General features: G+C 41.6%; 1 protein-coding gene across 1 annotated transcript in view; it reads left to right on the top strand.

The window, feature by feature from the left end:
- The window catches only part of LOC108883681 (phosphofurin acidic cluster sorting protein 1), a 99,778-nt gene that overhangs the window by 8,368 nt on the left and 68,358 nt on the right, over positions 1–23,052 (top strand). The window contains exon 2 of the mRNA XM_051075704.1: positions 22,350–22,437. Within this exon, the coding sequence (XP_050931661.1) occupies positions 22,350–22,437 (88 nt within the window). The remainder of the gene's footprint in view (positions 1–22,349; positions 22,438–23,052) is intronic.

Here is a 23,052-nt window from a genome sequence, read left to right on the forward strand (position 1 = left end):
TCACATGCTCAGTCTCTCAAGCCAGACAACAGCCCTGTGCTATTGATAACAAAGTGCAAACTAGCAAAAACACGATTAGTCAACAACTAGTGCTCAGTGGTTTTTAATGCAACCAACGAACACCGCAACACGTGCTAACCTCGGTTTATCTCACACATTTTTTTTTTGTAAACATATGTGAGTTTTTGACAGTTGAATGTGCTATGTGTGTGTGTGTGTGTGTGTGTGTAAAAAGGTTGATTCTGCCCTCCTTAGGAAGTAACAGGCCTCTTTGTGTCCTTGCCTGTGGCTGTGGGAAGTAGAGCAAGACGGAAAGAGATAGAGAGAGAGGAAGAGAGAGACAAAGAGGGAGAGATGGAGAGAGAGAGGTTGGAACTGAATGAAGGCCAGAGTGAGAGGAGAGAGAGAGAGACGAGGGAAACCTTGCAGAAAAAAGTGAGCAAAAGAGCGAGAGGTCTTCTTTTTTAAACACACAAAACACCTCAGCCTCTGTGTGTGAATAATCCCCCATTGTGCAGAGTGAAATGTGTTCACACAGTCACATAGTGGAGACTAGCCTCCTATTAGGGGACAAATAGCTGTTCCTCACAAGGTAAAGTGTGGGTTAACTTTTAGGGTTAACACTAAGATTGTAGTTTAGGTTAGGATAAGTGTCGGGGATAGGCTAGATCCAAGTAATCGTTGCAGTTGCTAAATAATGCGGGGTCGTCCGGCAAAAACAGCTGAACCTAGCTCAAATTATGCTGCCACTTATTGCAACATAATCCAGAAAGTTGGTTCGTCTGTGTGTCTGCTAATCAAATATGTACAAGCACACACTCCTTTGTAACATGAACAGACGACGTAACGTTTCGTTCTCAATCACATTGTGACAGAATGGCTAAATGCCAAATGCCAGAGTCATAAAATCCTCGTAATACTAAAAACCGGTCTTACATGCAGTCTAACTGGCACAAACTACTTTCTTTTGGTGTGTGTTTGCACTACCACCTAAAACTTCCCGTTTTCTGCCTGTGTGTCAACATTTCCTCGAAATACGTAGCATTTTAGTGACGGGCAGAGACAGGACAAAGCAAAAAACTGTTGCAGTCACATCTGACGGACCTGCCTATTGAAACAGCTTCCTTTTATTTCGTCCTGTACTGTATTTTCACCCAACCAGCTACCAAAAGAAAGTAAAAGAACTGTATATACAGCTCTTACAGCAAGATGGTGGTGAGAGCCATTTTCATCACCTTTCACTGCTCTTGAATCCACTTCTCATCTCACCTTGAACCTCTCGTTTAATGATGGCCGTGCGCTCACACTGTTGTCACATTAAGTGCCTTTTCTCACGTTGTTGCACTGAATTCACAACAAGTACTTGAACCTTCATCTGGCCTCAGCTTAGATCCTGTATGTGCTGGTTTGTGAAGGTGTGATTGCCTGTTCATGCTTTCATTGTTGCGGCGCTCGAAGCAACCTCTCTGTCACCGAGCACCTTGAGTCAAAGGATCGTTACATGTGTTCTGTGTATGTGTTAGAGTGTGTATGTTTCCACTGCAGCCATCTCACCTTGCTTCTGCAGTAAATGGTACGTGTTTAAGTGTGTTTTCATTCACACTGTTTTCACATTGATTGCTGCTTTTAAGTATCATCCTCACTGCATTCTTTGCTGCACTTGAATGTGACCTCTCACCTGCACATTACATCAAATGGCGGTTGAGTATGCGTGTTGATTTGTGTGCGCGTCATTGTTTGTTCGTGCTGTGTTTTCATACTGAACACTGCCTTTAGCAGTGTCATTTTCATTACATGTTTGGCAGCACTCAAATCAGTGTCCCGGCTGACCTTGCACTTAAATGGTGCTTGTCTGTGTGTGTATGTGCGCATTTTAGTGTGTCCTTCCTGTATTTTTGTGCCTTGTAATATCACTGTATGTTGCACCGTGCAAATAATCTTGCCTCACCTAACAGCTTACATCAAATAACACTTTACAGTGGGTACATGTGTGTGTATGTGTCCTGGCAGGGACGCGCTTGCTTCAGGCTAAGTGTCAGCTCATGTCAACAGGGTGACTGTTCATCTTTACACAGGCACAGCAAAGAAAGACTGGGGAGGAAAGGAAAGGGAATAAGGAGAGAGGAGAGAGGGGGGTCGAGGCGTCTCCGGGGCACCGTAGCAGACAAAATGACGAAGTGAAGGGTGAAGTTAGCCTTGTTCCAGACCTCTGGACTCGTCGCTCTCATCTCATATTTTGTCAGCGTCTCCAGAAAGGTCTGGTGTCGCTTTTGTGAATGTCTGTTTTACTTGGTCTGAGAAACAACCGAGCCAGTTAAAACCTTCAGGACTGTGTCAGACTCATCTGTAAGATTTTTTTCAGTCTGACAGATAAAGATGTTGTAAAGAAAAGTGAGGACAATCAGCTTGATATGGGACTGCAGTCAATTATTATCTGCATTATCAATGAATCCAGAGATTATGCAGTTATGTTAATATACTCCTGTAATCTGTAGTCAAAATACTGTGATAAAATTCATCACACATTCTCTAAGCCCAAGCTGATGTGTATATACTGATGTGTTGAACTTGATATGAATATAGAATAAATGCAGAATAAACATGTTAACGATGGATAATTGAACTGGGTTGTCATGTTACAATAAAACAATAGACTTGGATGAGGAAAGTTCTCTCTGGAAATCTGTTATTTTTACACCACATTATTGATTATTTATCCAGCAAACTGTCTTTGAGTGAATAACATTAACTGCCATTATATGTAAATGTGCTTAAATGCAAAATATACAATAGATAATGTGTTAAATACAGCATGAAAAGCATATGAATACACAAGTCATTAGTGACTGTTAGAAGCATAATTAAAGTCAATGTCATAGTGAATAAAAAATGTGTGAATGGCAGGGTAAAGCAGAGGAAAGCTGTGCATATCATGCACAATTCACGAGATGAGGCAGACAGAGGCTGACGAGGTCGATGAGAACGAGGAGAGGAAAACCCGTTGTGAAAAGTCAATGGGGAGGAGAGCATGAAGCAGAGGGTGAGATGAGAGCAGGGAAAAAAAGGATTAGCTTATGAAAGGTAGAAAATGAGCTCGAGTGGATGAAGGTGATGGGGGTGGGGGGGGTGGGAGGAAAAAAAGGGAGTCTTTATTAGAAAAGGGTGACATCAAAGCCAGGGTGATTTGGTGAAAGGGAAGGGAGCAGCTGGGGCAGGAAGAGGAGATATGGTCAAGAGACGTGAGCTGATGGAGGAATTAGCTCTGCCACATGCGTCCTTTCTCCTCCTTACCTTCACTTTATTCCTCTCTTTTGTTTCCTCCTCATTTCCTCTCCTCACCTTCCTGCATTCTTGTGTTTTCACCTCTCCATCTGTCTCTCTTTGTCTCTCTACAGAGTCACGCCTCGCTGTTGCGCCAGCGTGCAGCTAAATCTAAGCTCTTTTGTCTCTTGTCATGTCCGTAACTCAGCTCCTCTGATATACCGTCCCCTGCTGGCCTTCTTCTTTCCTGTGCCACCATTACAGCTCTGCCCCACAGTCACACCCTCCCTTCCCCAACAGCTGTGATGGATCCGCCATCCAGTGCGGTTTCACCTCTGCTGCCGTTGTTTCTGGAGCAGTCAACACTCATGGTTGTTTCAAAATTCATCCATGACTGTCACAGTTTTCAAATCCTGCAATCTTTCTCTTTGTTATAACCTTTTTGTCTGTTCCTCTGACATATGCATGGTTAATGTGCTGTATGTAGGAGTTTAGTAGAATAGTGAGACAAAGCAAACAACTCACAGCACATCTAGACACTACTGTCATCAAAACAAAGAGTGCTTTTTAGGTCTTTTTAGCGCTTGTAACAGCGTTTCATCCGAAGACTGCAACAATATAGACAATCTGAGGATGCTATTGTTTATGAGAAGAATAACGATATCATTATAGAGTCATTGTGTATTGTAAGGATATGTTACTGATATGCTAACTAAACTTGTTCAAAACATTTTCAATATGTTTTGTAATTCATTATTATGTATGAACTTTAAACTGTAAATCCAGGGGCTGCTAAATATATGGTGTGTATCTCATATGGTAGCTGGGCTGGTAGTTTCCGTCCTGAAAGCCCCTGAAAGTCCCAGTATATTTTTAAAAGTGATAATGAGGTTTGAAGTGGAAAGCACTGTGTTTTGTCCTTTTAGGTGCTTTTGGCTGTAAATACAACAACAATTGATTCTGTTTGGGACTTCCTGCTTTAACTTTTGATGCTAGGTTTGATCTTTATCCTTAATTTTGCGATCTTCTTCTCACCTCTTCACCAACACAACACTGTCACTGTCACTTTCTCTGGCTTGTCTCTTTATCTCCTTGTCTTTCTTATTCATTTTAATCTCATCCATTTCCTCTGGTGTGAAGTTTCACTTTCTTTGCACCTTCTCTCTTGATTTTTATTCCATTTCATGTCATTTCATGTTAAGTAAAGAGGATAAAGACACTGTAAAGAAGAAAGAGACACATTAGAAGTGGAAGTTGTGTTTCCAGTCGTGGGTCAGTTGCCACACTGAAAGTTCTATGATACATTCAGAAAGCCTTCGTTATCAATGACACTGTTGGCAGTTAAGTGAGCTGCAGTCAGCGGAGGTATGCGCGAGTGAACATCCTGTCCATCGGCCAAAACAGTGACGTGATATACACAAGACTGAATGTGATTGACCGGCATCAAGTTGATCACTAAAGTTACACTGTCATTGTTATCTCTAGTTTCTCTCTGACATTGCTCATATTACCATTTGGCAAGAGGGGCTCCACTAGATAAAACCTCTTTTTTTGTGCTTACATGGCGTTTGTGCTGGGAGCCAGTCATTTGTTGACATTAGCGGACTCTAAGCTAACATCAGCTGTGTTGCACACTGTTAGTGCTGTTGGGGAGTGGAAGAGAGGCATTGAGGCAAGGCACTTTAAGACAGATTACAGTCCATTCACACATTGGCAATAAAAAAGCAATTAATACATGTCAGTTGCTTCACATTCTTACATATAGTACCCTGAAGTAAAGTTTTTGCTGGGTTTGAGTGCCATTTTGTCATGATCACAAAAGAACACAACACCTCTTGAAGGCACCATAAGGTCATTGTCTTCCTGGCTTATAATGCTCTGTCTGTTTCACAGACTGAATTTAAGCCATAGGCCGCTATTTGTCACTGCTGCTGAGAAAAACACTTTCTGTGTATGTATTTCTGCAAGCCATTTGTTCAGAGGGTTACATAACAGGCTGATAAGTGTATTACTGTGCAGTTGTGTTTGTAGCAGAGATTGGATGTGATCAGCGAGCCTTGTTTTTTGAAAATTTTTTAATGCTTTTTTTCAGTCCAGATGTAGAGCTGAGCTACACATTGGTGTGCAGATGGCAACACTAGCTCTGGGGAAAAAACACACATGCACACACACACACACACACACACACATTCATATATTTATTCAGCTACATGAGTGACTTGCTCTTTTTCTTACCTCCTCTCCAACACAAAGCTGTTATGTTCATGCACCGTGACTCAACGCAGTCTAGCTCACCTTCACTTTCTCTCACTTGTTTGCCTTGTTATATTTATATCTTTCCTTTTCATTTCATCTCATCCAAGGTTTGAGGTTTCGCTTTCTTTCCAGCACTTTCTCTCTTGATTTGTTTCTCCCTGTTTGTGTGTTATGCACAGAAACACTGAACTACTGGCCTGTCCAAAATTATTTCGATCACCGTTGTTTACTACTCTCCTTCTCCTCCCATATTTCTCAATTTTCAGCTCCTCCAGGGATTTAATTAATAGCTGACATCTAAACTCACTCACATTTGCACACACATGCCGCACAGTTAACTCTCATGCCTTCCAAAACGAGGCAGCAGCCACCCACGCTGCGATACGCATACTAGATAGCTTAGTATAACAACATCAAAAAATGAAGTGCCCACCCACCTACACAGTCACACGCTCAAATAGCTCCCCTGCACACAGCAAAGAGCCATGCCAGGATTTGGTCTTGATGAGCACTGTGGTGAGCAATAGGCCTGCACACACACACACACACACACACACACACACACACATACATGCATATATTTTCTCTGCTGCTCCGAAGGAATCACTTCTGCTCTGCCTTCAGATTAAATATGAGTCACAGCGCAGGGCAACGAACACTGATACACACAACTGCCTTATAGCGGTACGGGAAAACCACATACTGCACGATCAGTGGTGCATATAGTACATAGTGTCCATGTGGTACACACACACACACACACACACACACACTCACAAACGCCACAATTACATTACGTATTACCTGTAACCTACTTATGCCCGTGTACACTCACCCACTCTGTTTCTATGACTGTTTCTCCCACACACTTAGACTGACACATACATTTACACACACTTTTTTTTTTTTTTGAACACACACTCGTGCTTAATCATCACCGCAAACACACATACAAGCCTGAGAGATCACTGCATCTTAAATAGATATGGTATAGGCAGGGGTGAACCGGAGGGTGTGTGTGTGTGTGTGTGTTTGGACCAATCATGCATGCTTAGCTGCATAAAGGTCAGAAATCATGGTCGGCATCTTCACAAATTTGATAGTAGAGGCTTCCAAACTGCCGTATCTCGCAAAATAAAGGTCACAGAACTTTCAAAGTTCATCCCAGTTTCCTTTATGGGTTTGAGTATTGTAAATCATCACCTTACTCCTCGCAGGGGTATCCCCCGGAAATCGGTTAGCAGAGGCGGTACGGTCTTAATCAGTCGCTGTCATATCCTGAGTTGAATCAGACAGATCCTGACACATCTTGTCTCGTGATCAATTTAGTTACTAAATCATGGCCTAACTGTTGCCTCGCCCATTTAATATTTCCTGTGAAATACAGTTCATCTGCTCTTTTTTGCCTGTCATGGATACTTGGCAGTTCTTTAAAATCTGATACAAATATTGGGCAAGACTAGACTGGAAATTCCATATTACAATTCCTTATTTGCCAACATACACAATATCTGATATTGGTGTTGGTGACTTATTGGTTTACTCTAATTAAAATGCTGTAATTTTTTCTCTTGTTAGAGGGGATGGTCCTTATTTCAGGGGAAGCTCTGTGCTGATGCACAATCAATATAACATGGGTAATCCTGACTTGTCGATTTCATAGTGTGAGATAAGACAAGAGATATTCTGTTAATGAAGTTGGTCTCTTCATCCAGCTCTTATTTTAAAGGTGTTTGGTGGTGTGCGTATTGGAGCACTAATCCTTGGGAGCACCACAGTTTAAACTCCTGTATTGCTATTGCCATAAACACTCTCTGTGCTTTAGAGGAGGTTTTTTCAGGAAAGGCTTAAGTTGACTACAGTAAAAACAAATTCTTTTCATTAACTTGGCTACAGGTGAAAACCATTGATATGTGTGACAGTGTATGGCAAAAAAAGACATTTATGTAATCTTAATGCAGGTAGATGTTTCTTTAATTTTATGAACTGAATGTGCCTCTGCCTCTTATTTAAAAAGGTCATCGTAAGAGGAGCAGAGGGACCAGGCAAGCATAGCATGGAGACAGATGTGAAAGAGACAGGCAGAACACATAGAAGGCAGACTGGACTGGAATAAAACAAAATCAATCCAAATCCTATTTTGGAGAAAGATGGAGCAAAGCAGGGAGAGAGATTAAATTTCTAAAAAAAATAAAATAATGAAATCTGATTTTGGAAAAAGTAAGGACCAGCATATCAATTAGATAAACTTTGTGGTTGGGGGCTGGTTTGTGAAAAACAAGGAGCAGGAAGGAGGAGCAGGGTGACGGGATGGAGGGAAACAGGAGGCGCTATCAGATGAGACAGATGGAGAGGATGGAGAATTGTGAATTGCCAGAGGAGAAATGGAAAAAGCCTTGAATGGAGAGAAGAGAGTGGGCAGGAGATGAGAGGCAGAAGGAGAGATAGCCCTGCTTTTTTTTTTTCTTTGTTGGTGGACAGTGGTGGACAGCTTGTGTTACTGGGAGAGATAAGAAATGGGGGGCAGGGGGATTGAAGGGGCTGAAGCCTGAAGCACACACACGCACAGGAAACACACGTTTAGGGAGGTAATGTATTGTGTCAGTGTGACCGTGACCCTGTTGTAAGAGCCTGCCACTCTGTGATGCAGGTGACACACCTTTGAAAATTGATAATGGGTACGTTTAGACGTTTACCAAAAAACACTTACGCTCACAATGTCAGGCTCTGCCAGCAGAATTATTAATAGATTCAGTTTGCAGATGCTGGCTGTCTCTCTACACACACACACACACACATACACACACACATACAGATACCATGGAAAAGGGAAATGTCACGGAGGAGGAACAGAGACTGGCAGGACTGACGGCCGGCTTCATTTCACGTCTAATCTTCCTGAACTGAATATTCTGGTAAAAACCAAACATCTCTTTTATCACCCAGCGGTGCCTCGGTGACCGCACTACAATCACGTCTCACGGTGCATTTAATTATAGCCCCTAACTTGTAAAGCACTTCTTCTAGATTTCCATAAAAGCTCCCACGAACCGAAACCAAAACGACAAAAGCTGCCATGGACGGATAGATTAGAACGACAGGAGGCTGACGTCTCCCGAGGCCATTAGCTGATGAAAGGTAGTTTAACGTTACGTCGTTCTTTGTTGTTATTGTTATCGAAACTCACCTTGTATGTCAAGGTGAGTCTTGGATCTATTATTGTCGTGCCTGTTTTCAATTTGGTGTTGACATCTGAAAAGAAGAGGGCGAGATATCAGACGGAGCGGGAAGCCAAAATCTAAATTGTAGAGAAGAAAAAAAACAACACTCCTAACATTTTACACCCTCATAGAGCAAAAGCTATGCATTTTAAAAACCCAAACTAATGAGCTTAGTTCCTGTTCCAGGCAGGATGCACCAGTGGACCCATTTAAGAAGTAATGGAAAGTCTAGCACACGTTAATGCCTGCAAATGAATAGTTAACCCTAATTAATCCCAGTTAACCCTATTAAACACCTAAATATGATAACTAGGTTATGAAAACATGAACACCTGAGCACCATGTTCTCTACATTCTGTTAATTATCCTGTCTTTGCTGGATGTTTTTAAGCTTCAAGACAATGAGAAAGTGAAATAAGGATCAGAGCCTCTGTTGTAACAGCTGAGTGAGCCAGGTACTGTTTAAAATGAAGGATGTCTAATGCACTTAAAGCAAGCAAATGCATTGAAATAAGCTTTCAGTCAAACAACATCTCTGCCAGCACTGAATGTAACATATTTGTTTCCTTCCAATCTCAAATGACTGAAGATGAATAGTTAGTGAATAGTTGGTGGACATTTCAGTATTATGTATCTGCAATATCAACATGACCCTACTGGCAGACAGACATACTCCGGCTGCCTAAACTGGCTGGAGGGATGCAGCTTCAATCGATACACACTATATTAAAAGCTACTGGATTAGTGTCCCATTGCCCTGATCTACTGCTGTTTTTTTCTTCCCTTTTCTTACTCTCTCCCTCGTTCTCTCTACTTCCTGCTCTGTCTCTGTCTCTCCCACTGTTTGTCAGAGTTACTAGTAAAGCATTCATGCATATTGATCAGCCGAACTACAGTTAGCTCCCCCTGCGTACGTGTTTGTTTGCTTCCCTCCCAGCGTTCAGCCATGAGCAGGCAGTGCTATCATTGGATGCTGTGCTCCGTTTGGACAAACATTGATAAGATTTGGATCGGGACAAGTCTATTCGGACTGTAACTGGGGAGAGATTATGAGCAGGTGGGCTACTGCTGCTACTGCTGCTGTTGTTGTGTGCATGTGTGTGTGTCGACTCAAAGCTCACAGCACATCATCCAAAGGTTTCCCCACGACTCTGATTAGAAAGTGTTGCCACTGAGCAAGGCTGTGTATGAATACTAATATCCCCACAGTGGGGTTTTCAGCATTTCCAGAAGCTGCACAGTCATGCACGCACAAATTTGAATTACTTTACAAACCTATTAAACAATACCCCAGGACATTCATTCATGGCGCGCCTTTTGCTGCAAGTTTATATTGAAACCTAAATGTCAACCTGAAAAGAACCCCTTATGATAAACAAGTGTCTGGTCCTGGGCCTGTCTGGTCCTCCACTGTAGCTAAAAAGACACAGCCACACAGTGTCTCAGTAACACTGTTTGCCAGACTGCTCTGCTATATAGTCTATTCATTTTCATGTTACTGGAGCATTAGTCTGCTGCACCACTGTGGGCGAGGAAGGAGGAAGCCTCAGCCTCACTGGAGTCTGCCTGCTGCTGTGACCAGCATGCTAATCATCTGCAAGACCAGGCCAGGGGCGTATAGCCTATATATACACACACACACCTACACATACACACTGCTTTGTCTTTCAATTTTGCTCCAACCCCATCTCTAGACAACACAATTTCTCTCCGTAATGATTGATGTCTTGGCCACCCAACGCCGCACCTCACCCCTCCACTTTCCGCTCCTCACGTCCCGCCTCCTCCAGCAGCTCATTGGCTATCACAGAGCTGTCAGCGGGTCATGGAGGAGAAGCAGAGCAGACTGCAGAGCTTTATGACTCATTCTACTCCGCAGGCAGGTTGTGCTCCTATAGAGGGGCTTTCAAACAGAATAAAGGCAACCTCAGGTCCTCAGTCATTTGTGGGTCTTGTGTAGGCAGATCTCCTTTTCAATAAGCTGTGGGAAGTCTGGTTTTGGAATTAAAATTTCACCTTGAATATGCTGTTCATCCACTGAATTCCAGTTAGCTGTGAAATTTTTCTTCGTAGTTTCCTCCTCAAATCTTCACTATAATTCTAATGTATTGTTCCATGGTGGCAGAAAAACAGGAAAATGTCCAAATATTACAACTTGGTAGCAGTTCTGCATCATTCAAAGACTGCTTCCACCCAATGCCAGTGTTTGATTTCAACCAAATGAATAATCATACCATCTTAATTGGCTTTTCTTTTTTTTTTTCAATGTTTTTGCACAAAACTCAACATGGCTAACAATTAGCTAATTCTTGCTGAGATTTTACTGGGCAGTTTTTTTCCCCCCAACTATTTTGGTATCCAGCATCTTTAGCTTCTCCCAGCGCTGGAGTAAAATCAGTGCTGACAGTGTCTGTGTCTGTTTGACCACAGCGGAGGATTAGAAGATAACCAGATCCTCATTTCTGCTCTTCCAGACGTTTTTCTTTTATGACTGTCGACTTTTATGAGTCTGAGGTGTTTAGTGACTGAAAAGTGAAATGACACAGTAAATCTGAGAGTAAAATAACGACCAGTTTTTGCTTTGTAACACAAATTGTGGCTCATGTTTCCTGCACTTGTGAACCCACAGTTACTCTGCATATTATCATACATTGCCGGGCAGAATAATTCACGACTCACGCTTAGACACACATTTTTCTCCATCGTCAACAAATTGCAAATATATAATATTAACCACACAGTGTGTTTTTGCCTCCAATAGAGGCATCTTTACAGCGTTACACTTCAACAGATTCGCGCTCATGCTGCGCTGTCACTCATCCTCTGCTGTAATAATTTACATTGAGAGCTTGAGATCTGTTTTCAGGAGAACTATGCTGTTTGCATCTTAATATAAAAGCAAGAAGAGGAAAAATGATTCAGCGCTGCTCTGCCAAACTGTTGACATCTTTACAGGCTGTCTCCACTCAGCCGAGAGCTATTTTAAGACTGTTGTTAGTGAGGAACCAAATGCTTGTTATTTTTGCTGCCTGTGAGGGTCCACACTACGAGATATTGTTGAGTCTCTCTCCCTTTCTTCCGTTCTTTTTCTAGCTCTTTGTTTTCACACAGTGTTTGCCTTCGTCTGCTTATGGGTGCTCTTGATTTCACGCACAAGTTAATTTGTATGAGCATGTTTATTTTTCATCCCTCCATGCATGCATGCGTGTGTGTGTGTATGTAGGCTTGCATGTATACATAAGTGTGTGAGAGGTTAGTGTGTGGGGACCACTGATAAGCTTACTGAGGGCCTCGGGATCAAAAGCCCCCCATGTGAGGTTTTAAGCCACATCAGCTCCTACTTCCTGACTTGGTAACTCTCACACACACACACTCACACACACACACTCACATACAGCAACACTCAAAGATCAAAGTCCATCATCTTTGGTTCATCAGTACTGGATCACCTCCAGTTTTTGGGGTTTGAACGTTTGAAAACTTTTTCCCCATTTGTGTCTGGATCATTTTTCTTCTTTTTTTTAAATGTGTGTGTGTGTGTGTGTGTGTGTGTGTACGCCTGTGTATCTGTGTGTGAAGGCCACTAAGCTCTGCTATAAATCTACCAGGATCAAAGTGACTCTGGAAAGGTGGCAAATAAAAGGATGAAGGCGAAATAGGGTTTGGCTGACTTTACTTCAAGTGCTTACACCAAAACACATACACACACAAACGCATGCTGATCACATTCTGGTGTGTGTGTTATCCCTGTATGTTTGTTAGCTATGCCTGCAGCGTGTGTCATTAACTGTGGAGCGAGCGAGGAGTGTTTGTTTGTGGGTTTGTGTAAGCCTGCCTGTGTGCCTGTAGCTTGGTTTTCATTAAAGTGATTTTCTGTGTCACATTTGAAAAATACTATGTGCTTGTCAGCACAGTAGGTTAGATCTTGACAGTAAACAAACTGTAATGAATTATGATGTATGTTTTTATATATTCTACTAGGCTAAATGTACTTACAGTACAGTAAAGAAATGAGCATAAATAAGTTATGAAATTATGCTTACATTCACAGGCTTACTATAGGTCCACCACTTAAATTGAACGCTTTCAAATAATCTGTCAGAGAGCTCTCAGTCTGGAAATGGACCATTCTGTTCCCTCTTCATCCTTTGTCCTCAGAACAGCATACGATAACGGTTTAGACTGACAACACAGCTTGAGTGGTGGCTCTGCTGTGTGTCGACTGAGCCACTGTTTTTCTATCTTTAGTCTACAGTGTTTTTCAAGTCTGGTGTCGTCTCAGCTCGACATATTTTTAGGTAATTCATAACACAATAAGCAGCACGCCATCTTTGGTTTTTACAGTCACGTCATTGCTTTGTGGTAATGAGAAGCAGGCGCTTATTTGGGAACTTCCTTGACGATTGATTTAGGTGTTCGTGGGAAGCACTCGGTGTCACCTCAGTGTCTGACTCACCATCACCTCAACTGATGCTTCAGTTGCAATTTTTCAATATATTGTGGACTTGGATTTATAGGGGTGGAATAATTCTGAAACTGAGACTTGAAACCACAATACAAATGTCCACAGTCAGGAAAACTGAACTGAGATCAGCCGTTCGTTGACACATGTAACCCTTAGCCTCTGCTGTAGTTTTGATTTCACCAATCAGTACCAAAGATTGATGTGGCTTTACTCACTTTTATTTATTATGACATTTCAAGAATTCACCTGACGTTAGTATTGATTCAGGATATTGTTTCTGTCGTCTAAAAGATAGTGGATCTCACTCTGTGTGTGTGTGTGTGTGTGTGTTGACTGTGTCCAAAATGAGCAGTGTTTGGCCAGGCTGTGTGTCAGGGACAGACTAATCCATGTAATGGAATGATAATGAGTTTGGAGGAGAGGAGCAGGGGCAGCTAATAAAGAAGGAGGGTAAGACTCTTACTCTTTCTGTCAGCGACAGAGCTGGCAGCGCCATTGATCACCATTACCTGGAGGAGGAGGAGGAGGAGGGGACGAAAATGTCACTTAAGAAAGGAGATGGGGTGGAGCCGGCGCTATGGGGAAGGAGAGGAGTTGAGTTACCGTTACGTAAGGGAAGGAGGAGGGTAGGAGTTGTCCTTAAGTAAGGAAGGAGACGAAGCACTGATGACAGGAGGGAGAGGGAAAAATACAGGAGCAGAGTAGGAGGAGGGAGGAGAGGAACGATAAAGGCCATAAAAGGGAGAAAGAGATGGCGAGGAAGAGTTGTTGTGGGGGGGGTAAGAGATTAAGGAGGGTTAAAAGCTGAGAGAAGAAAATAAATGAGAGGACGTGGCGTGAAGGTCGGCGGGAAGGCCAAGTCGTGTACTTAGCATGTTGTTTTGCTTGTATGACACAGCAAGGTCACACCTCCCATGATAGAGTGTTGTCAAGGGAACCATAGGCACCTTCCTCTTAAAGCCGCAGACAGTCACAGCCACCCACACACACACACACACACACAAACACACGATGCATTTAGTCTCCCAGCCTCACTCACTTAATCTTCTAAACTCACTTTGAAGCACATCTTTATGCTTGACGTTTTCTATATTAATTTCCATCGTGGGGAAATGATGGTTTTGTATTGGTGGCAGGTCTCTCTCTCTCTCTCTCTCTCTCTCTCTCTCTCTCTCTATAGTTTAAACTAATCTGATGCCGAACTGATGATTGGCAGCAAATTAATCAACAACATTTCATTCAGATTTCATCAAGCAAAAAATGTCAGACATTTTCTAGTTTTAGCTTCTTTTGTGCAGGTAATAAATCAGTCCTTTTTTGCATTTAAAGAGGTCCTTCAAGTTTCTTACTGTGCTGGCATTTTTTTTTTCTTTGGACTCTTTACCTTGGCTCAACACACTAATACTTCTTGAGAAGTTTCAATTCAAGAGTACAAACTTTTTTACATTGCTTGTAAATTCAGTATTTTGGGTTTTGGACAAAATAAGCAATTTGAAGTTGTCACCTTGAGCTTTGGGAAACTGTAAGCATCAATTTTTAATATTTCATAGACTAAAGATTATTCACTTAACTGAAAAAATATGAAAACTGACAGATAAATCAATGAAATGAGCTTGCTTTTCCTTCTTCTACTTTGATATTTGATATTGTTTTATGACTGTGTTTGTGTGTTTGTGTGTTCATGTGTTTGTGTGCGTGTGCGACCACATTTGGTGTCTTTGACTGATGCTCTGTCTGTGTCTCCTGAGAGACTGGCCTTTCCAGAATGTCAGAGGTCAGTCTTCCCACAGACATTATCGAACCGCTCTCTACCTCCGTCAGCTCCCTGCTTTCATCCACCCCTGACTTCCTCCCTGAACAAATAAACAAATAAATAGCAGCGACTGCTGGGAAAACATGAGGCGTTATTAGCCAAAGCGGCATTTAACATTTATTCAGCGATGGTGAGTCAGACATTGAGGTCTCCTTCAGTTTGTCTCATAGAGCCACGGAGACTTTCTGTGCCAAATTGATGCACTCACACTGAGGACACACACAAATGCACACGCTGTCTCTCTTTCACACACCAACACACACCCTGCAGACAGTCTCTCTCAACATGTGCTCTTGTCCATTCCTGTTATTATGCAATATTCAACTGTAGCACAGTTTCACAACACAGAACAGGGGCATAAATGAAGGTCCCATATGTGAACTTGACAGCCAACAGTGAAGTGCATCAGACTGATTAAATCAGTTTCCTCCCCTAAACATGTCACCTTGAAACCGGCAGAGATGTTGCAGTTTTGCATGACCTCATTGAGTAATCAATGATAAACTGACAAATCAATCTCGACTTACGGTCCACTTGTGTTCTCTGAGTTATCTTCACCAACAGATGAAATAAGCCCGGTTATCATTTTATCAACTGTAGATGCTCAGACTTTTATTAATCTTGAACATTTGCAGTTCCATGACAACTGATCATACATCAACTGCTGATACAGATGAATCAGTAGAACTGTGGAGATGTTTTTTGTCTGGAAACTGCTGTTTGCAAGGTTAAGAATGAACGGTCACTTAAAGAAATTTCACAGGATGTCAAACACATGCTGCTAAAGTTTGCCATTCCCAGATCTCAAAGTGATTTTTAAACAGTACATTTTGACATTTCTACTTGTTAAATGTCTTAAATGATGAATAAATGACTCTCACAATTATTGTAGATTAATTTTCTGCTAGTTAGCTTGTTGAGTAATCCAATATATCAGGTGGTGACAAGCTGTTGCTCATTGTTTCCATCTTAGTGGTTGTTTGAAGCCCCACCCACCCTCCAAAAAACCCCAACCTAATTTAGCCAGTAGGGGGTTGGGTACACACACCTGTCAGTCAAAAAACACACACAATCACGTACTCTTAGTCACCTCTTCTTTGGAAACAGAGGTTGTAAAATTTCCTACACACACATTAGAAGAAGTGAAACCAGTGTTTTATGAGGAAAAATGTGTTGACATATGTTTAGTGAAGTGTAAAGTGAGTTTTTCCTGCAGATTTTTTTTGATTTTGGAGCCATTAGAGGAACTGCAACCTGACGCGCTTCCACATTTGCTTTAACCTTCACTTGTGGCGGCTGCGGCTTGGTCCAGACATTGTCGACAATACAGTTAAAACAGCAGAGAAAATCTGTGTGCATCAGTGTGTTTTATTGATCATGTGATGTCTCTAACTGGAAAGCTGCTCCTGTGATCTCGCATTCTCGAGACAATGTGTTGTTTTACAAAACAGTTTGCAGAAGCACATTGCTCAACAAGAACACACAGGTATCAGCTTTCAGATGTGAAGATGAGCAGGCCTCGCCCAAACAGCTACTGCTAGTACTTTTTTCCAGTTTGTCTAAACCTGTGTTGGTGCCAGACGGGCGGGGCTGGCTGTCAAGAAGTCACTCACTCCTGAGTAGTTACTACTTCACACCTTAGTGAACACAAATTCCTTAAGTAACACAATCAAAGCCTGATACAGTTTATTCCACTGTGCCATAGAGCCCCACTGTTGTGTCCTTTAGAGCACTAAAATGTGTATTAATACCCTGCTGAAAATAGTCCCCAACAAATAAACAATTTACTCCTGTTTGAGTAACATTGGATAATATTGGATTTACAGTGCCCTGTCGTTTTAGGAAATGAATGAGCCATTTTAAATAACTACATATTATTGACCATTTTTAAAGATTTAGGTCGGAACAAATGGGCTGAGGCTGAGTGCCACAGACATGGGCAGGATGTCAGAGACGACTAAGAGACAGACTAATGCATTGTTGTTTTTGGTCCTTTCATGAGAGAAATCAAATTACACTAATCTTATCCACTACTGTTTTCTAGTGTGTAATTTTGCTGGAAACAATTAGCCAGTCAGTGGATTTTTAGATTGACAGTCAAAGCGATTGTGAATTTTTTCTTTGTTATGTGGTAACATGCAGATTATCTTTGGGTTTTGGACTGTTTGTTAGACGAGACACTTTATAGATCAGGTGATTAATCAAGAAAATAATCTGCATATGAATTGATTATGAAATTAATAGGCAGCTATATACAAATTTTTCTGTTAATTTATTTATTTCTTCTTATTAAAAAGCAAGCTGTGTGTAAGTCTTGTGCACGCTCAAAACTCAGCTCTGAATACAACTTTATTTGTGTAACACTTCAAATACAACACAGCTGATCCAAATGCTGCACAGTGAAGAGACAGAGACAGAAGAAAGAAAAGAACAATGAAATTAAATCTAAAAGAACACGCAGCATACGTATGACAGATCAGACAGATCAGAATACACTGTGTACAGGTGTTACCAGCTTTTTGACATTCAGTAGGTGAATAACTAAAGCTGTTTCACCAGCATTATGTCTTGAAGCTGGAACCCTAATATCAGATTTGGGCCCAAACTGAGTTAAGGCCTAGTGGGAATTAATCAAAATCCTGGAGTAGCGACACTCCCTAAAAGACAAATTGGTTTGTTGTTTTTTCCATTATGCATCTCAGGCTATAATTATATCCCAGCTGTTGCAGTAAAGAAGCAGGTTTAGACAATGCTGTGCTCCTATTTTTCCATTCTTTACTGTACAGTCACATTCATCTAGTTGCCATACTGCTCCTCGCCACCATACACCGGTTTGGTCTTCTTTGAAACTTCTGCTCTTTTCTGTCCTTTCGATCAGATTGACGATAATGTGCAGTGACTGTCGAGGTGTAATGACAGGCTGGCGAGGAGACGGGAAAGAGAAGTGAGAACTGGGCCGGAGAGGGAAGCGTTTGTGGCAGGCGGGCTGTTTTGACCTTTACCATGTGATTCCCCTCGTCAGCTGTACTGACACGTACCGTAGCTGTGTGGCAGACGAGGCCGGAGCCGTGTCTTTTAAGCATTTGGGGGTTCACTGACAAGGTGCACTGGCAATGTTCCTGTTTGAGAAGTGCTGTCGTTGTCTATTATATTCATAAGTATCATCTTGAAATTGTTCTTTGCATGGCTTGTAATGCTTCTGTTGACAGCTTTCCTTTGGAAAAGATATGTTAGATCCTTAACCTGATAGTGGAAACAAATAAGATTGAGTTTATCCATGATTCTTTAATGGAAGGCTTGTGTTTCAGCCTTTGCAGAAGTAGATTTAGCAGAAATCCCACTGGTACTTGTGTCCATTTACTGAGCAACAATGAAGTACTGTTTGATTATTTACTGTAAGTTTATCTCAAGGGAAATTTTGCATTTGCCCAGCCATTACAACATGCAAGTAATGATCCACTGAACAGTTGATTAAGAGAGTTTTGTGCTATGGAACACCTAATTGCTGCAGTAAAGTCAGAGGTTCTGCTTCGATTTTTTTTAGTCCTGATTCTGCGTAGATTCAGGCCTGCAGTTAGCACTGTCAGTGTAACATCTTACTCGAGTCTTGATTCATCACACGCCGTGTTCGGGGGGAGTTTTAGGACCCTGTAACAGCCATAACCCACAGCTACGATGTCCCATGATGAAGGCCCCAGTGGTGTCATAAACATTTACTGTCTCGTCAGCTTTCTGATTGATCACACCCTGTTAGGGAGACGCCACCGAGCAGGTACAGCCTCATGATGTCCTTCTGATGTGAGCCAGCCGCTGAGACGGACATCATACAAACTGGAGTGGGGCAAACTGTCATCCTTTCCCCACTGAAAGATGTGTCACAGCAGATTGAACAGATCACAATAATTCAGAAGAACACGCATTCACATTTTAGTATGAATCATGTAGTGGCCCACTACACCTAAATACCAGAATCTAGTATAGATGCTGCTTCTATTCCTATCACTTTTTCTCTTCTGTTGGAGTTGATATGCTAAACAGAGAGTCACCGTAGCGGTCGATCTGTCCTCAGGCTAACATGATGCACTGTGAACTCAACAATGGCTGAAGCTCTTAGTAAATGAACAACTTTGGGGGCTCTGCTGTTTTTTTATTGATAACAAATTCAGGTATCATATCAGCACTGAAAAATATATGCGCTAGTGTAATTACAGAAAGTACCAGACCGTTGCCAAGACGCCGTCACTCTGCCAATGCTACATTCTTCTCTTTCTTTTGTCTGTCTGTTTTGTCTAAATGCTTATGTCCCTTCTCCCCCATCCTCTTCCTGCCCCTTCCTCCCTAATGGCGTACCTCAGGTGCTTCATTCCAGTCCCCAATCGACCCCTGGCACCCAGCCTCCTCTCCACCTTGATTCATTCCACTCAGATCCAGCAGGTGTAAGCAGAAGCTGCACTTAGCAGCCCTTCCTCTATCGGAAGAAGAAAATTGATTTGTTTTTATTCATAGATTTAACCTCTCCTGGTCACTTTGATCTTGTGCTGGAAAGCCTTTGGATTGAGTGTTTGTCACGGAGTTCTTCAGCGGTTGCGTCACCAGTCGGGGGTCCATTTCAGTGTTGGGATGTGAGCGCAGAAAGAAAGATGAAAGGCAGTAAGTGGGGTGGATTTGGAGGGAGGCCCAGATAAGATGAGAGGGAGTTGAGGGCGGAGAGGTGTGTTTAGATCGGGGCTGCAATTTTTCTGTCCACTCCGGCTGCCTTTAATCTTTACAGTCGTCATTAAAGGTTGCATTAGAAGTTTGAGTGTCTGCGTATTAGCACTTCTCTCTAGATGTCACATAACCCCTGTCGTGCCTTGACTACTGATCTGTGTAGACATTGCCGATTGCTTTCAGTATTGATTGCGTCGATTGATATTTTCTGTTCTTTTCAGTAACTCGAATCTTATGAAATGGATCATTTGAATGCGCATACAAATCTTCACATTTTGGAGCAGGATATTGATATTTTTACTTAAAGATGACTTAAAGGATGAATTGGTCATCATTGTTTTTGGCAACAGCAGTACATATTTGTCTACATATCCCTTATTTTTTTGTCATTTATGATGATACAGACCATGTAATGGGGCAATCACTGTGGTGGGCAAATAATATTCTTATCATTATTTCATTTTTCATTCCCTTTCACCCGCAAATTATTAGGTATGTCCTAATGGCAGGGTTTTATTTAGCTGTTTTTAAAGCACTCACTGCAGTTAAATACTTACTGTATGTTCTCACAAGTTAATCATAGACATAATAAAAAATGTCAAATGAGGATCACATTTTCCTCTTCTCTTCTTCTTTAAATAAAATAAGAGTGTCCTGGGAAAAAAAAAGCCACCTTTTCCGTTTCTTCTTGGCGATGTCAGACAGTTCATCTCTTTGTCAACACATTGTGTCAGCCTCTGTCAAACCCTGATCTCTACTCTCTCTGTTGATGTCTGCCTCAATTTTCATGTCTCTTTTTTTCTCCCTCCCTCTCTCTTCTCTCTTCTTTGTCTGACTGCTTACGGTTTCCTCCTCTCTTTATTCATTTTTCTTCTCTTTTCTCTCTCTAGTTCTTTGTCAGTCTGTCTGACTTAGCCTTTTTCCTACATATCATTCCTTGACATAATGTTCTATCTCTGTCTTTGTTTTTTTTCCTTTGTTTTCTCTCTATCTCCTCTTGATTTCCCCCCAGCCAGCCCCAGCAGGTCTATTTTAGTGGTTTACTGTCTATCTCTGAAGCCTTGGAGATGAATTATTGAACGGACTGACCCCTGGCTGAACAGCTGCTGTTTGGGTGTGGGGTGTGTGTCTTTTCTCTGAATACGTTTCAGTTCTTTAAGTGCTTCTGGTCCTGTATGTTTCTGTGTTTTTGAACAATTTAAGTGTTTCTGAGAGTGTGTATGCTTTATGTTTGCCTAGTGTTAGATTGTGTTTAGCTGTTTTTATCTGTTCACGCAGTAGGGAACTTGTGGCTGAGGTACAAGTACAGTATAATTCTATTGGTGTGTTTTTGCGCTGACGCAAGTTTTGGATTCAGATGGAAAAGGGACACTTATAAAAATAGCAAACCATTTTCAGTCCCATGGTGGGCCAAACTGATTCTTTTTTTAACAGCTTGTCATCCAACAAAACACAAAGCTGCACTAAACGCCTCCTCAAGTGTCACTGTTTTTTTTTTTCTTTTGAGAGAAAGTAAAGATGGAGCAGGAATGAGGTATGACTACTTACCAGGGTTACAAGCTGGTTTTGAGCCCACAACATCATGTGCACATTTGGTCCCGGATGCCCTCACTGATTTCATTTACTTAGAATGATGTCTTGATTTTAGATATATTTTAGATATTTTGTACAGTTTAATCCACAGGATCAAGATTGCTCCTGATTCCGATGGTGTTGGTGTTACAGATCCACTTTTCCCTCGGGGACAGTATAGAAACAGTATCTGTTACATGAATTCGGTCACAGCTGACTAAATTTTAGTCCCATATTTTATCCCCTTTTGCTTCCACAATATCTTGTTATTTCACTGATTTCTTGGGTCCCTATTCTGAAGAATTTTACCATCTATTGTCCAAAATGTTCTCTTGCATCCTGCATTTTTTCCTAACATTATAAATTTTGCTGTCACTTACTCATGATTTATGAAGAAGCTGCAGTTCCATTATTGAAGTCAAAGTCGAGATCTTTTATCCTGAGGATGATTTTTGAAACCTCTAAACCTTAACTTACACAAAAGTTTACTTTGCTGTCATGTTGCCCTCTGATGATATGAAGCAAAAAGACATAGAGGTCTACAGAGTTTTGATGTCTGCATTTGTCTTTCATGCAGTTTTATTCAAATAACATGCACCCAGCAAAGCTCTGTTTAGGAATCATTAATCAAAAATAGACTCAAGAAATGCAAAAAGTGTTTTCAGAGCTTATCGTTAATCCAAACTTTGTTTTGGAGATGAGTTGTTGAGTTCTCAGCAAAACTAGGTTTCGACTGCTTCTCATCCATTTTGCACTTTCCAGAAGGAACTAATGTTTCTCATGGGGAATTGCAGAAAATAGGGAAATAAGAGGCAAAGAAATCGGACTAGTCTTGATTTGATGAAAAAAATTCAGCCATGGTCAGTTTCTTGGCCCACTGACTTGTTAACTGTCCATACATTGGCCCATCCAGGCAGCTCAGCTCTATAGGGAATGAATGGATCTTTAAGGACTTGTTGATCATGTTGCTTGTAGCGTGAACAGGGGGCAGAGCACCAAGACTCTAATGGATATTAAATCTAATTTCAGTCTCACTGTGTGTTTTCTACAGGCTGTTCAACCTGACTCTGAAGAAGCTGATCATGCTGAAGGAGCTGGATAAAGACCTCACATCAGTGGTGATTGCTGTCAAACTGCAGGTATGAAGCTGTTGTGAACTCTAACTGCTAAAACGGACTTGTTTAATTTAATGTGGAATTATGCTATGATGTTTTTAAACAGAAAGAAATGTAGATTAAAAATTGCAATACATTTTCCAATTCCAAATCTCATAGAACCTAGAAATAGTGATAGTCCTGTCTCGTAATACTTCTTTGCAATAGTGAGTTGCTGTAGTGTTTGCCCTCAGTCCAACGTGCGTGAATGAAGAAGTAGCACTGCCAAGAGAACACATTATAACCTCCAAGTAATGATTGTTGATTGCTAACGTTGGCTATGTAGCGACAGCATAAACTTACATATAGCACCTTTAACATATTAAAAGCCTGAATTTAAAGGCAAACAAAAATTAAAGCTGCGAGCAGCGTTGAACGGGCCCTCGCACCCGGCGCCCGTCGGGGGGAGCGGCGACCGCGGGACCCTGGCAACCGCGGGGTCAACGCAGGTCGCAGGGCACACGCTGGCGTAACAGTTCACACTTCCCAGATGTTAAAATTTTAAATAAAAGCTTTTATGCTAATTATTTTCTGTGATAATATTTTTCAGAGCTCATCATCTGTGACAGCTCTTGGCTCTCCTGACTGTAACTCTCTGTG

Source organism: Lates calcarifer, linkage group LG14 (genome assembly GCF_001640805.2).
Source record: "Lates calcarifer isolate ASB-BC8 linkage group LG14, TLL_Latcal_v3, whole genome shotgun sequence".
Lineage (NCBI taxonomy): Eukaryota > Metazoa > Chordata > Actinopteri > Centropomidae > Lates > Lates calcarifer.